Source organism: Anguilla rostrata, chromosome 14, assembly GCF_018555375.3.
Source record: "Anguilla rostrata isolate EN2019 chromosome 14, ASM1855537v3, whole genome shotgun sequence".
Taxonomy (NCBI): Eukaryota; Metazoa; Chordata; class Actinopteri; order Anguilliformes; family Anguillidae; genus Anguilla; species Anguilla rostrata.
The window spans coordinates 6451559-6469441 of NC_057946.1; the positions used below are offsets into that span (position 1 = coordinate 6451559).

A 17883-nucleotide genomic window follows, 5' to 3' on the forward strand; every position below is an offset into this window, starting at 1 on the left:
TGTGTTTTAACCTGTTCTGTCACTCCAGATCAGACTGCGGAAGATCGCCCCAAAGATGGTGCAGCTGCTGAGCGAGTGGTCGGAGACGTTCCCCTATGACTTCAGGGATGAGCGCATGATGCGCAGTCTGAAGGAGCTCACCCATCGCATCGCGTGTGGAGATGAGGTCAGTATTCTGCCTGACCTCTGTGCGTCCCAGCTGTCACACGCAGAGATGCACAACAGCCACTCTCTCTCCCGTACGCTTGAGTCATTCCTGCTCTGGCATGCTAGAGAGGCCATTTTTGATAGTCTCGTTCATATCTGTCGAGTTAATGATATTCTTCGCAGTGTGATCCATTCCTCACTAATCTGTGAGATTGGTCTCAGTCCATTCCATAGTCATCAATTTACAGAGCTTCAGCTATAAAACATGATTTTATATTCTGGTTCATGCATACTGGAGTGTATGAGGTCTCAGGAAGACATTTGTCTCTCAAAGATTGGGAAAGACATCCGGCATTTCTGCCATTAAAGAATGCCAAAAGGACATAAATAGGGCGTTTATTGTTTTTAATTTATTTTCTTTTTTGGGGGGTGTGTTTGCATGCCTGCTTTTAAATTGGCACCACTGGAGACACTCCACGATCAGAATTCTACAAAAAGCATGCCTTCTGAGCAGCAAGAATTCCTATAAAGATAATCCTGGACTGGGTGAAAACTTTTTTTATATGTGCATTTTAAACGCGCGCTGTATATTTGCTGTCGCAGTTGTTTGGTGACTCACAGCTGGCATTTGAACTAAGCCTCAGAACAGAGAAAGACGCACAGCGTCCTGAATTTGGCAGTCAAAATGGTTTGTACAGGAGCCGGAGCTGCAGTCGGAAAACCGAAGGCTGGGGAGGGGACAGTTTATCTAGCCACAAAGCAGTTTGCAGAGCCCGACTGCATAAAAAGAAAAGCTGCATTGTTCAGGATTCTGGCAGCTTTTGTCAACTCGAGGGCTCTTCCTTAGACAGCATTTGAATTGTTCCACTCGTGCTGACTTGCATGATATAGGTTTAGCATCCCCTTTCTCTAGAAGCTTCTGTAGCCACTTTAATGTGGACTTCACAAAAAAACCTGTCAAGATGAATCTTTTCTTTATTAGCAAATGTCAAATGTCATAGAGATTTTCATGGTCGGATCTATAAACCGCTACCCCACACTGGCACGTCGTGAATCATGGTATCATCCCTTTAGTGGATTCCAGTCTTGTTTTTGCTGCTTTGATCAGACGTTTTCCTTTCCAAATAGAACTTGTGTTCACTGCACCCCCCCAACCCCACGACCACATGACAGTGGTTTCTCAGTGCATATTGAGGGAATGGGGAATCACACCCCGATCATTGATGAAGGGAGCGTATTGATCGTTCAGGCGGAAGGTCAGCGATTGGAGACGCTCATACATCTGTCCAGATTTACACTTCCCTAAAAAGATTAGCCCTCTTTAGATGAGTCATCTGGCATTACATGAACTGGATATTGATTCTACACTGAGGATCAATTTCATCAGGGACCTCGGTGACCTCCTCCTGATGTTCACGCATGGATCTTAGACTCCTACATGTATGTTCTTGAGAGGGGCTCCCGGGCTCTGCCTCACCTTTGTTCTCTGACATTGACGTAGCATTGCATTGACTTATGGGAATAAAAAGTGCAATGAAGACCCTTTTTTCACATTCAGAAAAGTTTATTTTCCCTGGGGATCAGGGGCCTTGTACCGTGATATGGCTGCCTGGCCACCTCCGTTTTTATCATGTCCATCAGTGGGTTTAAACTATGTTTACGCATAGGTGGCTTCCGGCTGTTTCTATCCAGATATTTTCATCAGTAAAAAAAGGCAGCCCTGTCTACATGTGACTATTTTTTCAGTTAGGTTTCTGTCTGCTGGTTATAAGGCTGCATTCATAGAGGCCAGTGTACACGTAGGCAATAGTTGTTTACTGTACATTATGAACTACTGGAGTTTTATACTGCACAACCTCTGTTTAAATCAGATACTGGCTGTAGAGATGTTCCCTGCACAGTGTGTGCTTGGTGACCTACAGTACTTGGAGAACTGGGCCAAGTACAATGCTTTTCTTTATATAATGAGACAGCATGAAGACAAGAGGGCTGTTTTAAGAAGTGCTTTTCAATATTCAGAACTCATCATGTAAGACCAAATCACAACAAAGAGGATTATAAATGGTCCATGCACGCACACAAACACACACCGAGAGAGAGAGAGAGAGAGAGAGAGAAAGATGCACATCAGACACCAAATTGTCTGCACCTAACTTGCAGTTTGTTGTGTTGATGTCCATTTTGGACCATTTATTTTGTTACTTTACCTCAGTACTGTCCTACTGTGCAAAATCACAGGAATTAGACAGGATGGTAAAAGCCCTAAATAGAATAAATCCTCAAACATCTGTTCGCAGTGGACTCCAGACCACATTGTTCTTTTTAACATGGTATTTAAAGGCTGTCATTATGGAAGTGGTGAACTATATAAAGAGTACTGTTTTTCAGCGAAGCCAGAGATGACCTGTGCCCTGGGCTTGACCTGAGAGCCTGTGTATCTGTGTAAACGTGACCAGGCTCCACCAGTCTCTGTTTACAGAGAGGCAATCCATTTGTGCGCCACAACGTGATATCACATGACTGAAAATGGTTAATGAGGGAGTTGACTGGACTCTGCGGGCAAGGTCGTGCCACGAGACCAGCAGTTGTTTTTTTTTCCCAGCATTCAGTCTGTTGCCAAACCTAGGCTTGGAACCACAACAACAACAGAGATTTTTAGCACTGTATGTCACCATAACTGAGCAGCATGTGGTTTGAAAATGGCAGATAGTTTTGTTATTCCCAGGATTTTTTTCTAAATATACTCATCCTCTGTTTCTAGCGGAGTGTGGTGCTTTTTCAGACGGTGAACTTTAAAGAGGCAATCGGTGATATTTTCATGGATCTCCAACCCAGCCACACAAACGTGTAGAAAACGAGCAGTGCCTCACCATCATAGGGTTACTTTATGAAATGTAAGGGCTATAGATTGACCCTTTACAGGTTGTTTTCAGGTTCAACAGCTGGCACTTTGAATTCTCAGAACAGAAGCGTATGCATTATTGCACAGTTAACATTTGATGCAATATGAAGCGATGACTCACCGCAGGAGAACTCCTTTATTTTTCTATTGTGTTCATTCGTAACTGCATCATCGTAACCGATCCACATTCATCAAGTGCACAGTTTTCGTTTTACTTTTTGATAAGCTACCATGGACCTGTACTCAGAACTTAGCATGTGTGTCCCTTCACCGTCTCAAAGAGATCATACACAATAATTATCGAAGCTCTGTTATTTGTATTTTAGCCTGCCATAACCACCTGACGTGATCAAGGCTCAGGGACTTATGTCAAGGCATGAGCTGATAGGCTGGAGAAATGCTTCGTTTATTTATTACGGTGAGGTACCGATAGGGCCCGTGCTTGGCTGTGTTGCCGGTGTCCTCACTGTACCCGGCTGATTGATGGGGGACAGTCCAATTTCCCCGGTGCCCAGGAATCACACGGACAGCTCTGGAAAATAGCGAGGATTTTTAGTGCAGGTTTCGCACATCTATCACTGACGAGCCGGGCCTTCTAAATTACCCCGCCTGAACTGCAGGTCTAGAGCTCTGCCTGTACAGGTCTCTCAGACATTTATATATTTATATATTCTGTATATTTGCATTCTTTGGTTTAGCCAATGCGGTCATGCAAAGTGACAAAGATTAGGTTCATTTTTGAATTAATGAAGATCATTGACAAGTATTGGGGTGTGAACAGAGGAGAAATAGGGTCTATCCCCATGCTAAGTCTGCGGTTTTCTGAAGCGGTCGGACAGTGTCATGTGATTATCCAGTATCCTGAGTAATCACGAGATGGAGTGCACTCTGTGACTCCATGATGACAGGGTGCTTCAGTCGGCCCCGGTGGAGGTCCTTAACAGCCCATGCGCAAGCTCGCCCGTGAAATGCACACGCAGCGGTCCAAAGTTCACTTAATGACATTTAGCCTTTTTGGTCACACTTTGCGTCTTTCCCGCCTAACGCGTAACAGTGGACCCGAGCCTCGTGTTGAACGTGGTAAAACCGCGATGGCCGTAAATATCGATCTCGTCTTTCTCTCTTTGTCTTGCTTTGCTCAGCTTTATCGGAAGGCCTTCCACCAGATGACTCAGGCCCTGATCCGCAAGCTGACCACGCTCAGCCAGTACGAGGAGGTGCTGGCGAAGCTGAACGCCACCGCGACGGACAGGATGGCTGTGCTGAAGGCCAAGCCTCTGTCCATCCAGAGGGACATCCTGTCCATCTGCAATGACCCATTCGCTCTGGCCCAGCAGCTCACACACATAGAGCTGGTGAGTGAGCCCTGCACTTCCTGTCGGCTTCAGCTGGTGATTTACACCAGGATTCTCTTTGTGTCACGACCCCCCGCTCTCTTACTAACATGCTGGGGCTCATTATTTATTTACCTATATAAACATTTTACAGTACATTTTCTAGAGGTACAGTTTGAGATTTTGTAAAAATGTTAACAAATTGCATCATATGAGGTAGTCAATTTGCATTGTCTTTGATGTCTGTGCTTTTTAGGAGCGACTAAGTTACATTGGCCCTGAGGAATTTATCCAAGCTTTTGTTCAGAAAGACCCTCTGGATAATGATAAGGTAATGTGACCTATTTCCGTAAGAACAAATATCGTGCACATGCATTCTTCGGTTACATAAGAGTCTGGCTCTCGGCAAGTCTATGTAGAGTTTTGGCTAATGGGGGATTTGGTCGACCAATCGAGAATAAAAATTCTTTTAAATTAAATCACCCTGACTGCCTCGAGCACTGAAGAAAGCTGAATGCTGTCAATAAACATAAACATTAAAGAGGTAAAGGCAAATGCTTTTTTGGAATGAATGTTTGTGGTATTATCTTTTAGTTTTTAGTTATGGATTTTAAAGCTGTGAAACAAAGCTAAACTTAACTTGTCTAACCTTAATCACTTTCTGGATGACCAGGATTTCCCCTTTGTTTCTTAATCTCCAGTCCTTCCTCCTTCTAAATATAGAGGTGGCTTTGAATTGGCAGACTGGGGAGCCCAGACACAACAAAGACCTGATAGCTCCAGTTCTGCTTGTCAATTACGTAGAATAGCATATCTGTTAACAATAGCCCAGCAACAACTCAACACAGGCTGGCCAAGGACTCCTTAAATGGTTTTGTATCAAGCAAATGTTTATAGCTCCGGTTGCTAGGCAACACCAACTCCGGGGATTTGGCGCCAAACGCTTTGCCACCCCCGTTTCTGATTGTGACCCCTTGGCCGGCCCGCCTCCACTGGCCTGCAATTGGGAGGCATGACACCGAAAGTAATGATGGATGCCGGAGTCCTTCAAAAGGAAGTCTGATCACGCATTCAGAGGCAGGGGAGAAAGGAGTGGAATGTAAGGTAGCCGCTATTGAAATGGGAATGTCCACTTATCCAAATCTGAATAGCCTGCATAAATTCAGGGAATGGGAAAATATTTTCAAAGACTGCGCCCAACACTCACAAGAAGTATTGCCATCAAAGCTGCAACTATAATAGAATGCAATTGTCATCTCGCAGCTCTTGAGTAAAAAAAAAAAAAAAAAAAACCTTATTGAAGTGTTTTGGAGTTTTGTGAATGAGACGGTCACTTGTCTTCCCAACAGAGTTGCTTCAGCGATCGCAAGAAGGCAAGCAACCTGCAGTCGTACGTGGAGTGGTTCAACAGGCTCAGCTATCTGGTGGCCACGGAGATCTGCATGGTGAGGGCCCTCTGATGCCATTGTCCGCCTCCTTGTCCTCTGTCCCACCGCATGTTGTTCAAAGGGTTAATTGCTCTCCTTTGTTCCCCGCGCAGCCCGTGAAGAAGAAGCAGAGAGCGCGGGTCATCGAGTTCCTCATAGATGTGGCACGGGAATGCTTCAACATCGGAAACTTCAATTCCATGATGGCCATTATTTGTGAGTACCTTTTTTTTCCCCCCTGCAAGAAATGCTTTGTTTCTAAATCTGTCTCTCAGGTTTAGTGCCTCACAGAAAGCTTTTGTTCATGGGACATCCAGTCTCAGTAAGGCAGTTTTCTTTTCAGAAAAGGTTTCGGACAAAGCACAGGATGTTTTGACCAAATGTATGCCACGCTGAAAGATTTACTTTGTTTCCCAAACCATACATAGCACTCTGTGTTGTAATAATTATGGAAAATTGAAAAAGCTTGACAAAACGTGCAGGTTGAGTTTTCAGGATATTTGGCATTTCCAAATGTATAGCTGACATAATAAGTAGCCATATAGCTAATTAACTGTTAGATGTTTTCTTTTGAAACAATGAAACAATGGCATTTACTCTTATTTTCTAGCTAACTGAAATAACTGACAAACACCTGCAGAATGTTATTCATGGCCAACAGTTGTAATGCAACTTCAGTTAATTCTATAAATTAAACTTTTCAACCGTTTGTTATAACTTTGTTATATGTTTTATTGGTAAATAATCAAAATCTTTGCATGTGATCCATATATGATAAATTGGGACATGTTGCACATTCTAGTTAGGTTGCTTTTGCAGATTCGGGTTAAAATAGTGGTAAATTGACATTTCAAAACAGAGATCTTAAAATGTGCAGGGTATGGTTATTCAGTTGATTCTGGGGAATTGTATTCCCAGCACTAAAATGGAAAGAATAAAACAGTGTGCTTCCCTTCTTCCTGTAAAACTCATGGGCACTGCAAATTCAAACCAACATTGCATCAACCAGAAAATTGAGATGGTGAGAGTATTTTCCCAGGAAGATCACACCATTTTTAAATCATTACATTACAGGCATTTAGCAGACGCTTTTATCCAGAGCGACGTACAACAAGTGCAATCAGTTATTCCAAAATGCATAGACAGATGCCTCTTTTCTGTACATTGCCTACTAAAATTGCTTGCCTGCCGTTAATTATATGTTCAGTTAACATACAAACAAATTATTGTTTTTTCAAATAGTTATTCTTCCAGCAGTTTTGAATCCCAGATAATGGCATACAACAACAAAATAGAATCCGGAGAGAGGCAGGGAAAACAGAGAGCAAGCGTGTATCGAAATGCTCCTGAACTGATTTCTGACACATGTAGCATCATGGGTAGCGTGGACCCCACCCCAGTAGTAGTGGGGGGAGTCCGATACGGAGGTGGCCAGGGAGCCAGCTGGCCATGTGGGGGGCGGGGGGGGGGGGTTGGGGATGCCGAGGCGGACTGCGTTGGTGGAGCTCGGTGCAGGCAGATGGTCGGGGCAGGCTGGGAAGAGGGGGTATTGGCGGGCTCGCTGCAGTGGGAGAGGGGAGCCAGCTGTCCCAGCACTGACTCTCCCTGGAGACCCTGTCCCGTGGCAAGGCCTCGCACATGCCCCTCTCCCGGGAGACAGTGAGGGGGGAAATTAAACTCCGGGGGAACAGAACAAACGAGTCGTGAGAAAGGTTGTCCTCTGTTGTGCTCTGTTTGCGTTGCGGCACACGGCTCTGACATTGTGTGTGCTGTGAAAGAGTGCCCGGGCTGGCGTCTTGGCCCCAGGGCTCGGTACCATTCACTCAATTTTGTATCGCTGGCTTTTAATGTTTTTTTTTTTGTGGCGAGCACCTGTTAGCAGTGAAAAATCCTTTGTCAATAAACTGTTGTTCCTCTGGAGATGGGGTTGCCAGGAAAACAATGGCTTGACAGAAACAGTTTGCGTTTTAAACAGAAATAAAATTAAAAAAACTACATTCTGACCTCATTCAGTCAGATTTATCTTCTCAGATGTCATATTTATCTCTACGACCCATTTTCACGACAGATGTCAGAGGCAGAGCGCCTACAGTATGCCACGCGAAACAATAAATAGCAGAAAAAGAAACAGGATCTCTGCGCTACAGTATCCCAGTATTTATCTTCTCTGTCTCTCAGTAAACGTGTGCCTCTTACAGGCGAGTCTGTCTGAGTCTGCAGGGGCCATGGGGAGACTCCTCTGCAGTAGAAGGACTGAGTTAACATTGTCACAACCCATTACCATATGTTCAACAGCATCGCGCTCTAAAGCCATTGTTCATGTGCAGGATACATTGCCATCTCTGGAAGGGACTTGGAAGACAGCAGATTGTCTGTCTGGTTGTTTAAATGGCCCAAATACCACCGCCATTGCTGTAACCCTGGTGCTGTGATCTCTAAACCACGCCCCCATTTCTGCCTCCTTACAGCTGGTATGAACATGAGTCCCGTGTCCAGACTGAGGAAGACCTGGGGCAAGGTCAAGACGGCCAAGTTTGACATCCTGGAGGTAAGGACGTGCGTGGTGCGGCGGTTCATCTCCGCGTGGGCTTGACTGCGCCGCGCTGTGGGTGGCGATGACTAAGTGTGTCGGCGGGTGGAGAGCACGTGGGCTCACGCTCGTGGCGACGAGCAGGGAGACGATCACACAGGCGTCGGTCCTGCTTCGTATGACACGCGCACGAGTGCGTGGGTTCCTCAGGGCCCCTCCTCTTGGACGATTGACTCAGACCTCTGACCGTCATGTGCTCTAAGTCCACAAGTGTCTCTTTTATCAAGCAAAGGTAGTGAAGGAGTAGCTTGTCAATCCCCACTTTTTTATTTCTTTGGCTAATTTTCTAAACATTGCAGCCTCTGGTTTATAATAGGTCATTATTAACGTAAGGAGCGGGACATTTAATCAGGCTCTTTTATGAAACGTGTAGGCATCGTCTATGGAGGCACCGGCTGCATGCCAGTCAATACTTCCCATGACCAAGGGGGAGTCTATTCACCTTCCCTCCCGAGGCTTTAAATTAACAGCCGGAGAGGTGCCTCCGTGGAATCCGCCTGCTATCTCCATCAGGGGTGTGTCCCCCCCCCCCGTACAGGGCTCATTTTGCCGTGGCGCAGTGGCGGGCTGGCCTGGAGATCAGACGCGCCTCCTACCCCCCCACCACCCGAGCACGGTCGGGCTGCGGGGGTGTGTGCACAGGCGCAGGACTCCCAAACTTATCCACCGCGTACAAAGAGGGGGGATTATGGGATCAGGCTGCCTGTACCCAGCCCCAGGAAAGTGGTATTGGACGAGGCGTCAGGTTCCCCCTCTCCTGCTGGGGTTAGTGAGGGATTTCTGCAGCTGTGCTGAAGTGCTGCTTTGCCCTGGTACCTGCCCTTCTTCGGAAGGAGAGCAGACTTCCCCAGTCATCCCTTGCTTCCTATGTTTCTTTTTGCATTGAGACAGGTAGAAAGCAGACAGGATAGCAGATAGAGAAGGGCTCACAGCTCAGGAGGTGCCCTGGCAGGGGATCAAACCCCAGCCCGCCAGGGGGGTGGGACTTTTGCCTGGCTCGAGAGTCAGCCACCCTGCAAGCTGCATGTCACTCGACTCACCCAATGCAAAAGTTTAAAAAAAGGCTAGACATCAACAGGATCCTGAGAGCCCTGTACACACCATCACAATTATAAACAAGACCAAGTTAAAACCTAGTATGTGGCTGGACCTAACACACGTGATCCGGCCGACCAATGGTGTAACCTCATCACTCACTCAGTCACTCAGTCACGGACATTCGCATTTGTAGGGCTGGCCCCGCTGTTGCGATCCAGCCAAAAAGCAAAACAAATGTAAAATCCAGTTATGCATGTGCCTGCCGACCAGTGACTATGCCGCAGTGTATTTGTTAGAACTGTAAAAAAAACCTCCACCTCTTCTCTCTGTAATATTTGGCTTCTCTTAACCTTGCAGCACCAAATGGACCCGTCCAGCAATTTCTACAATTACCGCACGGCGCTGCGCGGCGCCACGCAAAGAGCCATAACCGCCAACAGCACCAGAGAGAAGGTACAGTACACAGACTGTCTGAGCCTTCCTGTGCTGTTAAACCTGCACACATGCTACAAGCGTCTCATCCGCAATTTAACAACTGAACCCAGTAGTCCCAAAATCAGGTCGGCGTAGTCCACAACGCAGATGTTTTTGGAATCATTTTAGTGCTTTATTTAAAATTTGATTTCTGCATCAAACAATCATTGCACTTTTCGTGTGCGCGATGCAAGCTGAGATATATGGATAAATACAGAATGCATTTCCCCTTTAAAGAGACAACATGTATGGGGAAAAGATCTGTGAACATGTTCTTTTCTCTCCGTGGAATTGAAACTGTACACCAATTGGTTGTTATGTAATGTGAATGTGAGTGTCAGATGACTTATTGGATATAATGTAAAAATTATTGTGGGGACTCAAACCACATACAAACAGCTTCTGCAGATGAATAAATAAGTGAGGTCGAGTAACGATAAATAACATCGGCACCTTTAATATCCGCGTTATGTAATTCTGTGATTAAAATTTAGAAACAAATGGTCCAGGGTTGAGTCATAAATGGGCTGTCCAAGGGATTTGACGTCAAAAAGGAGGGGGAAAATGTTATTTCCTCTTTTTAGATGTGTACTGTTCCCTTCTGGAAAAATATGGCAAGCGGCCATTTCACGTTTTGTACTGCGGTCTCCTGCCCACGGGAGCAATCTAGAAATGGCAGTGCTGTACTCGGTCATTACTATGATACCAGTACAAATTTGGATTGTGACTGTGGTTGAAAAGTCTTCGCTAGATTTTTGGAAGTATTTCGCTGCAGGTGCCATTTTGAAGAGTGAATTTGCCTACGTGCTATTGGCCCTAAAAGGGTAGTTGCGCACATGACGAGGTCAGAAGACAAAATTTTCCCAGTCAAACTCAGGGGAATTCTTAGACAGCATGATCTTTCCGAGAAGACCAGAATTTTTTTTCCCCCTCTTCCCCAGCAGCAGTAACATTTATATAACATGTTTTCCTCAAACTCTAATTAGGTTATGTCAGTCACTGTAAGAGCCCCAAGGTAAAAATAGTTTTGTACATTAGCATTAACTCAGTCAAGATAGGGCAGATTTTGCCCTGAGTGGACCATTAGTTATGTGTTGGTTGAGGTTTATATCGCAGACCCGAAAGAAGCATGAAGTCTTGCTGATACCTTGACTTGCTCTTCCACATGCATCTGAATTCAAGTGGCCTGCCTGTCCCCGAGTTAAATCACTTCCACTGTGCTGTCGCGTCTGCTGAGGGATAATTGGATCATGTGATTGGGCCAAGGATTGTGCACTGTTTGCTTTACCCCCCCATTGCTGGAGAACCAGGAGGCATGCCAACGTTTGCACTCCAGATTTTTGCATGTCTCAGTTTGCAGTGCTTCCCTGTCAGATAGCAGCAAACAACCCCCCCCACCCCCTTCCCCAAGCCCCCCCCCCACAGCACCCATGAGCTGCTGGTGCAGTGGGTATGAGCATTAGACCTGCAGTAATATTGAGCGCAGTTTATCATTGGAATGTCTTATAGGCACCGTTTCCAACTCCCTTTGCCCCAAAAGCATGTTTTATTTGCTGGATAAAGATGGATTTTCTTTTACACACACTGTAAAGGACACCTCCCAGCACATTATTTTGTTACCTATTGCAGCAATAATCCTTTTTAGTGCTGACTTCCATTTTCTATAGCAAAAGAAAACCAAAGAAAACTGACATATACCCATTTGAAAAGGCAATAGTGCTGATTTTAGTCATGTTGGTGTGCCATAACGTCTGAATTCTTCACTCTTTTTTGTTCACTTTTTTCCCTGTTAATTTGTGAGATGTATTTAAATTGTAATACTGGGACTGTACCTAGTTTTTCATGTCTATGCCATTGGCTCTAAAACATGTTTTATCTTTCCTTTGCAGATTGTCATCCCATTCTTCAGCCTATTGATCAAGGATATTTATTTCCTCAATGAAGGATATGCCAACAGGCTACCCAATGGACTTGTTAATTTTGAAGTGAGTCTCAAGGCAATTTGTGTAACATTTTGTTTGCGTTTTAATGTGAATGTAGTTTCCATGAGTAACCTCTCCTACTTGAAATGACACTTCTATTTTGAGGATATTTCCAGGCTATTTTTAATGATAAAAATAGGGAAGTGCAACGTATATTCAGAAATGTCAGCTGTGTCTTCACAAGCCCACCATCCCTGCCTCTGATATGGAAGTAAAACTTAAAATTCCATTACACTACAGTAAACATTTTCCTTTTTTGTTCTAGAAATTCTGGGAACTGGCCAAGCAGGTGGGGGAGTTCATGGCCTGGAAGCAGGTGGAGTGTCCCTTTGAGAGGGACCGCAAGGTCCTGCAGTACCTCCTCACTGCGCCTGTCTTCAGCGAGGACGGTACGTCTCTTTAAATCAGTTACTGTCGCCTTCCACCCAATCAGCATGCAGAATGCAGGGAGACTATCCTCTGACATCATCAATTCATAGGTGTTTACTGTTGCTGGTATAAAATCTGGTGAATAAACAAATGAACAAACCAACAAATAACCAAATAAATATTGATTCCATTTGTCCATGCTAATATGAACCATTTAACTTACCATAATGCCTTGCTAGCCCTTATTCATATGTTTGCAGCTACACAGTCATTGTTCAGACTAGGTCAGATCTGTCACTGATCTTCTTCCTTCCTGTATGATCATACTTAAGTAATCTGTTCTCAGTACTCCTTACTCTGTGCACATAGGTAGAAGGCTCAGGTATAAGCATATTCTGTGAGTTGACAATGGTGAGTTGGTGACATTTATATGTGTGTTCTCTTCCCCTCCCACAGCCCTGTTCATGGCCTCCTATGAGAGCGAAGGACCGGAGAACAATATGGAGAAGGACAGCTGGAAGTCTCTTAGGTTCGTACCCTCCATTTATCAAACGTGTCAGAGCGCGTTTCCGTGAGCGACGGGAATCAAGTCTTATTTTGGTCAAAGCCTTTTGAGTCCTGACTGGACAACATACCCTCATCCCTTTTAATTTAATCTCCGCCTCAGCTTAACACACACAACATTGTCGACAGAATGGTCGTTTCGTTTGAGTTGCCCCAGTCAGATGAGCCTTGCAGGACACAAGGCCGAAGCAGAGATTTCTCAGTGTTCCAGCGCTGCCTGGCCCAGGAGGCAGACATTTTGGCTCTGAACGCAGTTTTTTTATATCCTGATCCAGCACAAAGTGTCGGGCGTTCCTCTCTTCCTTTCCGGCAGCAGCGTCTCTGCGTTCGAATTTGTGCCGAGTCAGCAGTAGGGGCCGAGCGAGAGAGGGAGCGTGGCTCTGAATCTTTCAGCGGGAAGGAAACGAGCCTTCGCCCTTCGAGGAAGGACCGAGCGTTAAAATGGCCGAATGCAGCGAGACCTCTGGCCTCCCTCTGTGGGGCGGAGTGTTCGCCGAGGGTCTCGCACCTCTCCCCGTGCACGGCCAGATTTATGCTTGCCTTTCACCGACCCTGAAAGGAGCTTTAATGGACCTTTCCTGATTTATTATGTCTACTGTAAACCAACCGAGTAAAAAAAAAAAAAAGAAGAGTAAAACAAAAAGAATAGTCTGATTCATGGTTTTTCTTTCTTTTTCTTACAGGTCTACTCTGCTAAGTAGAGTATAAATGGTGAAGACCCTTCGGGAGATGAGTCACGTGACTCACTGTGTCTGAGAAATGAAATGTATCCCAATATTGAGGGACTGACAATCCAACCTGCTGAAGATGGCCATGGAGTTCCACAGCAACACACGTCAAGTATTGCAACTTTGCTGCTCAAACTGGACATTTCAGGAAGGATTTCAGTCTCTTTGTGATTTTTTAAAATCTCTTTGATTGACAAAGAGAACAGTGAAGAAAGCGTTGCCCCTGCTTTGTACACCCATCAGAGGAACAGACAGATTACCTGACAAAGCCGAGCCTGCTCCATACAGCATTAGGGGACCTAATGCAGATGCTTTCCTTCACTTTTTGAAAATGTGTCTTCTCTCCGTGGTGTGAAGTGGGCTGCTGGTTGGCTCACTCATGACAGACACGTTGGAAAGCGTCTTTCAAAGCCAGCATTGTGTGCGCTTAGGACAGAGCACTAACTGCATCGATGACTTACCTGGAGAGTCAAAATGTCTCAGCCAATATTTTAGATTTATCATGGACATCAAATATTTTTTGTAAATATGAGAACTGTGTTATTCTAAGCTAATATGGTCAGTCACCTTTTCCGGTGAGATTTAGAAACATGTTAAATGCATATTTAACAGCAGTTGATGTCATTTTGTTTTGTGCTACACAAAGCCTTGTAATACACTAAAACCTTAATGCAGACCTCCCTTACCGTATGATGTATGGGGTATTAGCCTTTAATGTTAATGGACAGTAGGCTATGTATAAAGTTACAGTGTCCCCAGTTTAGGATGCTATGCCCAAGCCACTTTGTGGGATCAAACGCAAAGTTGCAATTTGTGCGCATGGGGGGCAAATGGAATTGCCCCCTCTCCCAAACTCAACCCCATTGCGGCCCCTCTCCCCTAGGCAGGACTGTAACCTAAAGTTGTGTGGGATTAAGTGGGTGATGAGTGTTCATAGAATGAGTAAAGCGAGTTTGGGTGTGTGTGTGTGTGTGCATGTATGTAGATAATATTGTTGAATGCAAGTAAAGGAGGGTGGAGGCTGTATTCAGTGCTTTGTAACATATGGCACCATCATGGAAAACCTCCACACAAATGATTTGAAAGTTTAAGGAAATGCTGGAAAGGTTTTGTTTTGATTCGTACGTTTGTGAGTTATTTATGCGTTTCCTTTTCTTGCAGATATGATTTGTGCTGTCATGTGTTTTAGGTATTATTGACTTTTCATTGCATTCCTATTTAATTTTGTACTAGGTACATAACATATTTTCATAGTTTCAGTTTTTTCGCTAACATTTATTTTTCTTATACATGTTTGTACAAGAAAACCTCATTTTCAGGGTACTTGAAACGAAGCTGAGGTTATTTGCAACTGTCTAATTTAGCTCGTCTTTGCATTTTCCTAAAGCAAATGACATTCAGGTTTGTTGTGTAAAGACTTTATATACATTTACTGTGTCCAGCTGGTTTTGATGATTTCATAAACTGAAGCAGTTGTATATAAAAAGAACCACAAATAAAAGAAATTTGAAGACGCCGAATGAAATCTCTTGTTGTCTGAATCGTTTCTGCGAGTCGTATTCCTCCTCAATTTGTGTGAAGAAAGGAGCTGGAGCTCTACAAATACAATGGTGAGGGGGCAAATAATGAAATTGCCTGTGCCATAAAAGAAAGTCGGTGGCCCCTCTGTACAGCAGATTAGCATTGGCCCTTAGGGGCCCACTACCGACCTGCAGCGGCGGCAGACCTGTGAACTCCCTCTGGGGAGAGGGAGGTCAGCAGGGCGCTCGAACCTGGAGCTGCAGATACAGTTACGCTCACGGTCGAAAGGAACCATAATAAACCAAAGCGAGACGAGGCCAGAATTAACAGACCGTTTCATTATACGACCCAGGGAAGAACTGAGCCTTTCTATAGTGCAGTATACCCCAGGGAGAAATGCATGGAGCACTACAACCACAAAATCTATGCACGGTCCGTTCTGTATACACATTACCAGACTGACAGATTCATAAAAAAAACAAATTATTTTATTGTTGTTTTGTTCACATTGTTCTTTCTTTATCACAGTATAAAAAAACATTCTTCCTCTTAAGGCTAAGTATTCAAGTTAACCTGCATTCCAAATTCTTATGAAACCTATATAATTAAAATTTAAAAAATACAGCAATAACACCTGAATGATGGTTACTGCTGTACTTTTTTTTTTATCACATTACTCAAAATGAGGGATTAATATGCAGGCAATTCAGCTGTACTGTATTGCAGTACTGCGCCTCACCAATTCATGCTCTGCCTGAGAATATTAGCATACCTCTATCGCCATCAAGTGTTCATACAGTGTACAGCACAGTAGAAAACAAGCCGGATATCTTTTAACCTTCTAGTTTACACAAGTCACACCAAGCTGTAAAATGCAAGTTTCAAATGTAAATATTAATTTTTGTGGTGTTATCCCTCAGAGTACAATCCAAAATTGATCATTAAAAATATATCGTTCTTAAAATTATTGAATATAATGAACTGCTCATGTTGATTTCTTAGATGATGAAAGCCTTGAATAATTTCTGATAAGCACATTATTTTAAGAAAAGTATTTTATGTATTTCAATTAATTAAACCTCTTTTTGAATATCATTGTCTTGGATGTCTCCAATTCCAAAAGCTACATACTGGCAAAACATAAATGGTTTATCATGCTGACAACCAACAAGCTGGAGGAAATAAACTTTTCTCATGGATCTTAGTTTCAGTACTTTATTCCTCAGCCACAGTTTATTGGCACAGTACTATTGTAGGCCTACTGCAAAACAGAAACAGCAAGCGGTACAAATAAATGTACAAATAAATTGTGTTTATTTTGTTTTGATTGTGTTTACGTATCTTTTTTCAATACACAGATAAGCTCCTTTTCAGAGGAATAGAAAAAGTCATGGTCCCTTATCCCCATCTACTGATCCTTGAAACTGCAAGTTGGGTTTCTACAATTAATCAGGAAAGAGTCCTGGAAGAACAGTGAAAATGACAGCTCTGACAGTGTAAAATAAATTTAATAAGCTGCACTTAAAAACAAGCCACACACAGCAACATTAGTTTTGAAGTAGCTAAACTCAAAGCAAACATTTCAGCATATTACCTTCATTAATGAAATGGTGTTTTATTGTATGCTGATGACAGTCTTATATACCCAACACTAAAGTATCGGACAGATGTGTGGATTAGAGAGGAACTACCAATCAGAACCTCTATTTGGGGAGGGGAAGTGTGAAGACCAGACGCGACCAAACAGGGGATCTATAAGTTACCAAAGGGCACTCCAGTAACCACTGAGTCTCGTGAGAGACGAAATAAGAAGGGGGTGCTATAATCCTAAGGGACGTATCCCAAATAATGAATAATAAACCCCTAAACGGGTAACTGAGGAAGAAGGAGTATATAAAGAAAATAAAGGAACAGGGAAATGAGAAATGAAGAATAAACTACTTCGAACCGAAGTTGAGAAAAAGAAAATGTCTTTTCAAAAACAAACAGAAGACGTTCTGAGGCCAACTAAAACCAGGGGGGAAACCGATTAGTAAGAGGCAGAAAGGTTTGTGCCCCGAAGGTGACACAATAACCCCTTAAAACCACCAACCTCAGAATCTGGACATATACTGTCCTAATACCTTTTTCCCAAAAAAACAAAAACAAACTGAAGTCAGAATTCTTTTAAATTCCTTGGTTCCTAAAACCCTTACACCTTGCTCAGAAAAGCGACAGGGAACTGGCTAGAGCAAAACACGTTACACTCAAGCACCGTTCCACTGCCTACTGACGCTTTAAATACCCAGCCACAGGTGTGGCTGGTAATCAGCGGAAGATGTGAGCAACCAACAGGTGAAACAGATCAGAGGTAATCCTGCAGGAATGCAAGGAATGTTAGAGCAGGAACAATCCTCCCACAGGAACCAAAAATAACGATTAGCCGAGTGGCTAATCTGCAAGCTCGAAACTAATCGTCCCCACACACCAAAATAACGATTAGCCGAGTGGCTAATCGGAATGCTAGTCACTGAGCCGGTGCAGGCACGGAAAAATGATTTACCCTGCACAGAAACCGTGACACTATTTTCAGGTAGCCTAGTTAATTAACTTGTAGCAGTAAATGCCAAAACAGCTGAATTTGTCTCATCAAAATTAAAGATATTGTATTTTAAATTAACAAGTAACAAACGTCTGAAAGCATAGCTACCTTTTTTATTAGGATGTTGTAGTAAATTTACCCTGGAGCACTAAAATCATTTACATTTTTTTGCAAGCCACCAAGACAGACATTTGCAAATTGGCTTTAGCGGGCACGCTATCAAGTG

General features: G+C 43.8%; 1 protein-coding gene across 2 annotated transcripts in view; it reads left to right on the forward strand.

Annotated features, from left to right (window-relative positions):
• Positions 1-15080, forward strand: part of LOC135239430 (ras-GEF domain-containing family member 1B-A-like) — a 78878-nt gene extending 63798 nt beyond the window's left edge. For both annotated transcript variants that reach the window (XM_064308075.1, XM_064308076.1), the window contains 11 exons: positions 29-166; positions 4192-4404; positions 4640-4714; positions 5733-5828; positions 5924-6026; positions 8279-8358; positions 9796-9891; positions 11802-11897; positions 12160-12283; positions 12720-12792; positions 13511-15080. In XM_064308075.1, coding sequence (XP_064164145.1) covers positions 29-166; positions 4192-4404; positions 4640-4714; positions 5733-5828; positions 5924-6026; positions 8279-8358; positions 9796-9891; positions 11802-11897; positions 12160-12283; positions 12720-12792; positions 13511-13535 — 1119 coding nt within the window. In that variant the 3' untranslated portion in view covers positions 13536-15080. The remainder of the gene's footprint in view (positions 1-28; positions 167-4191; positions 4405-4639; positions 4715-5732; positions 5829-5923; positions 6027-8278; positions 8359-9795; positions 9892-11801; positions 11898-12159; positions 12284-12719; positions 12793-13510) is intronic.
• Positions 15081-17883: the final 2803 nt, after the last annotated feature.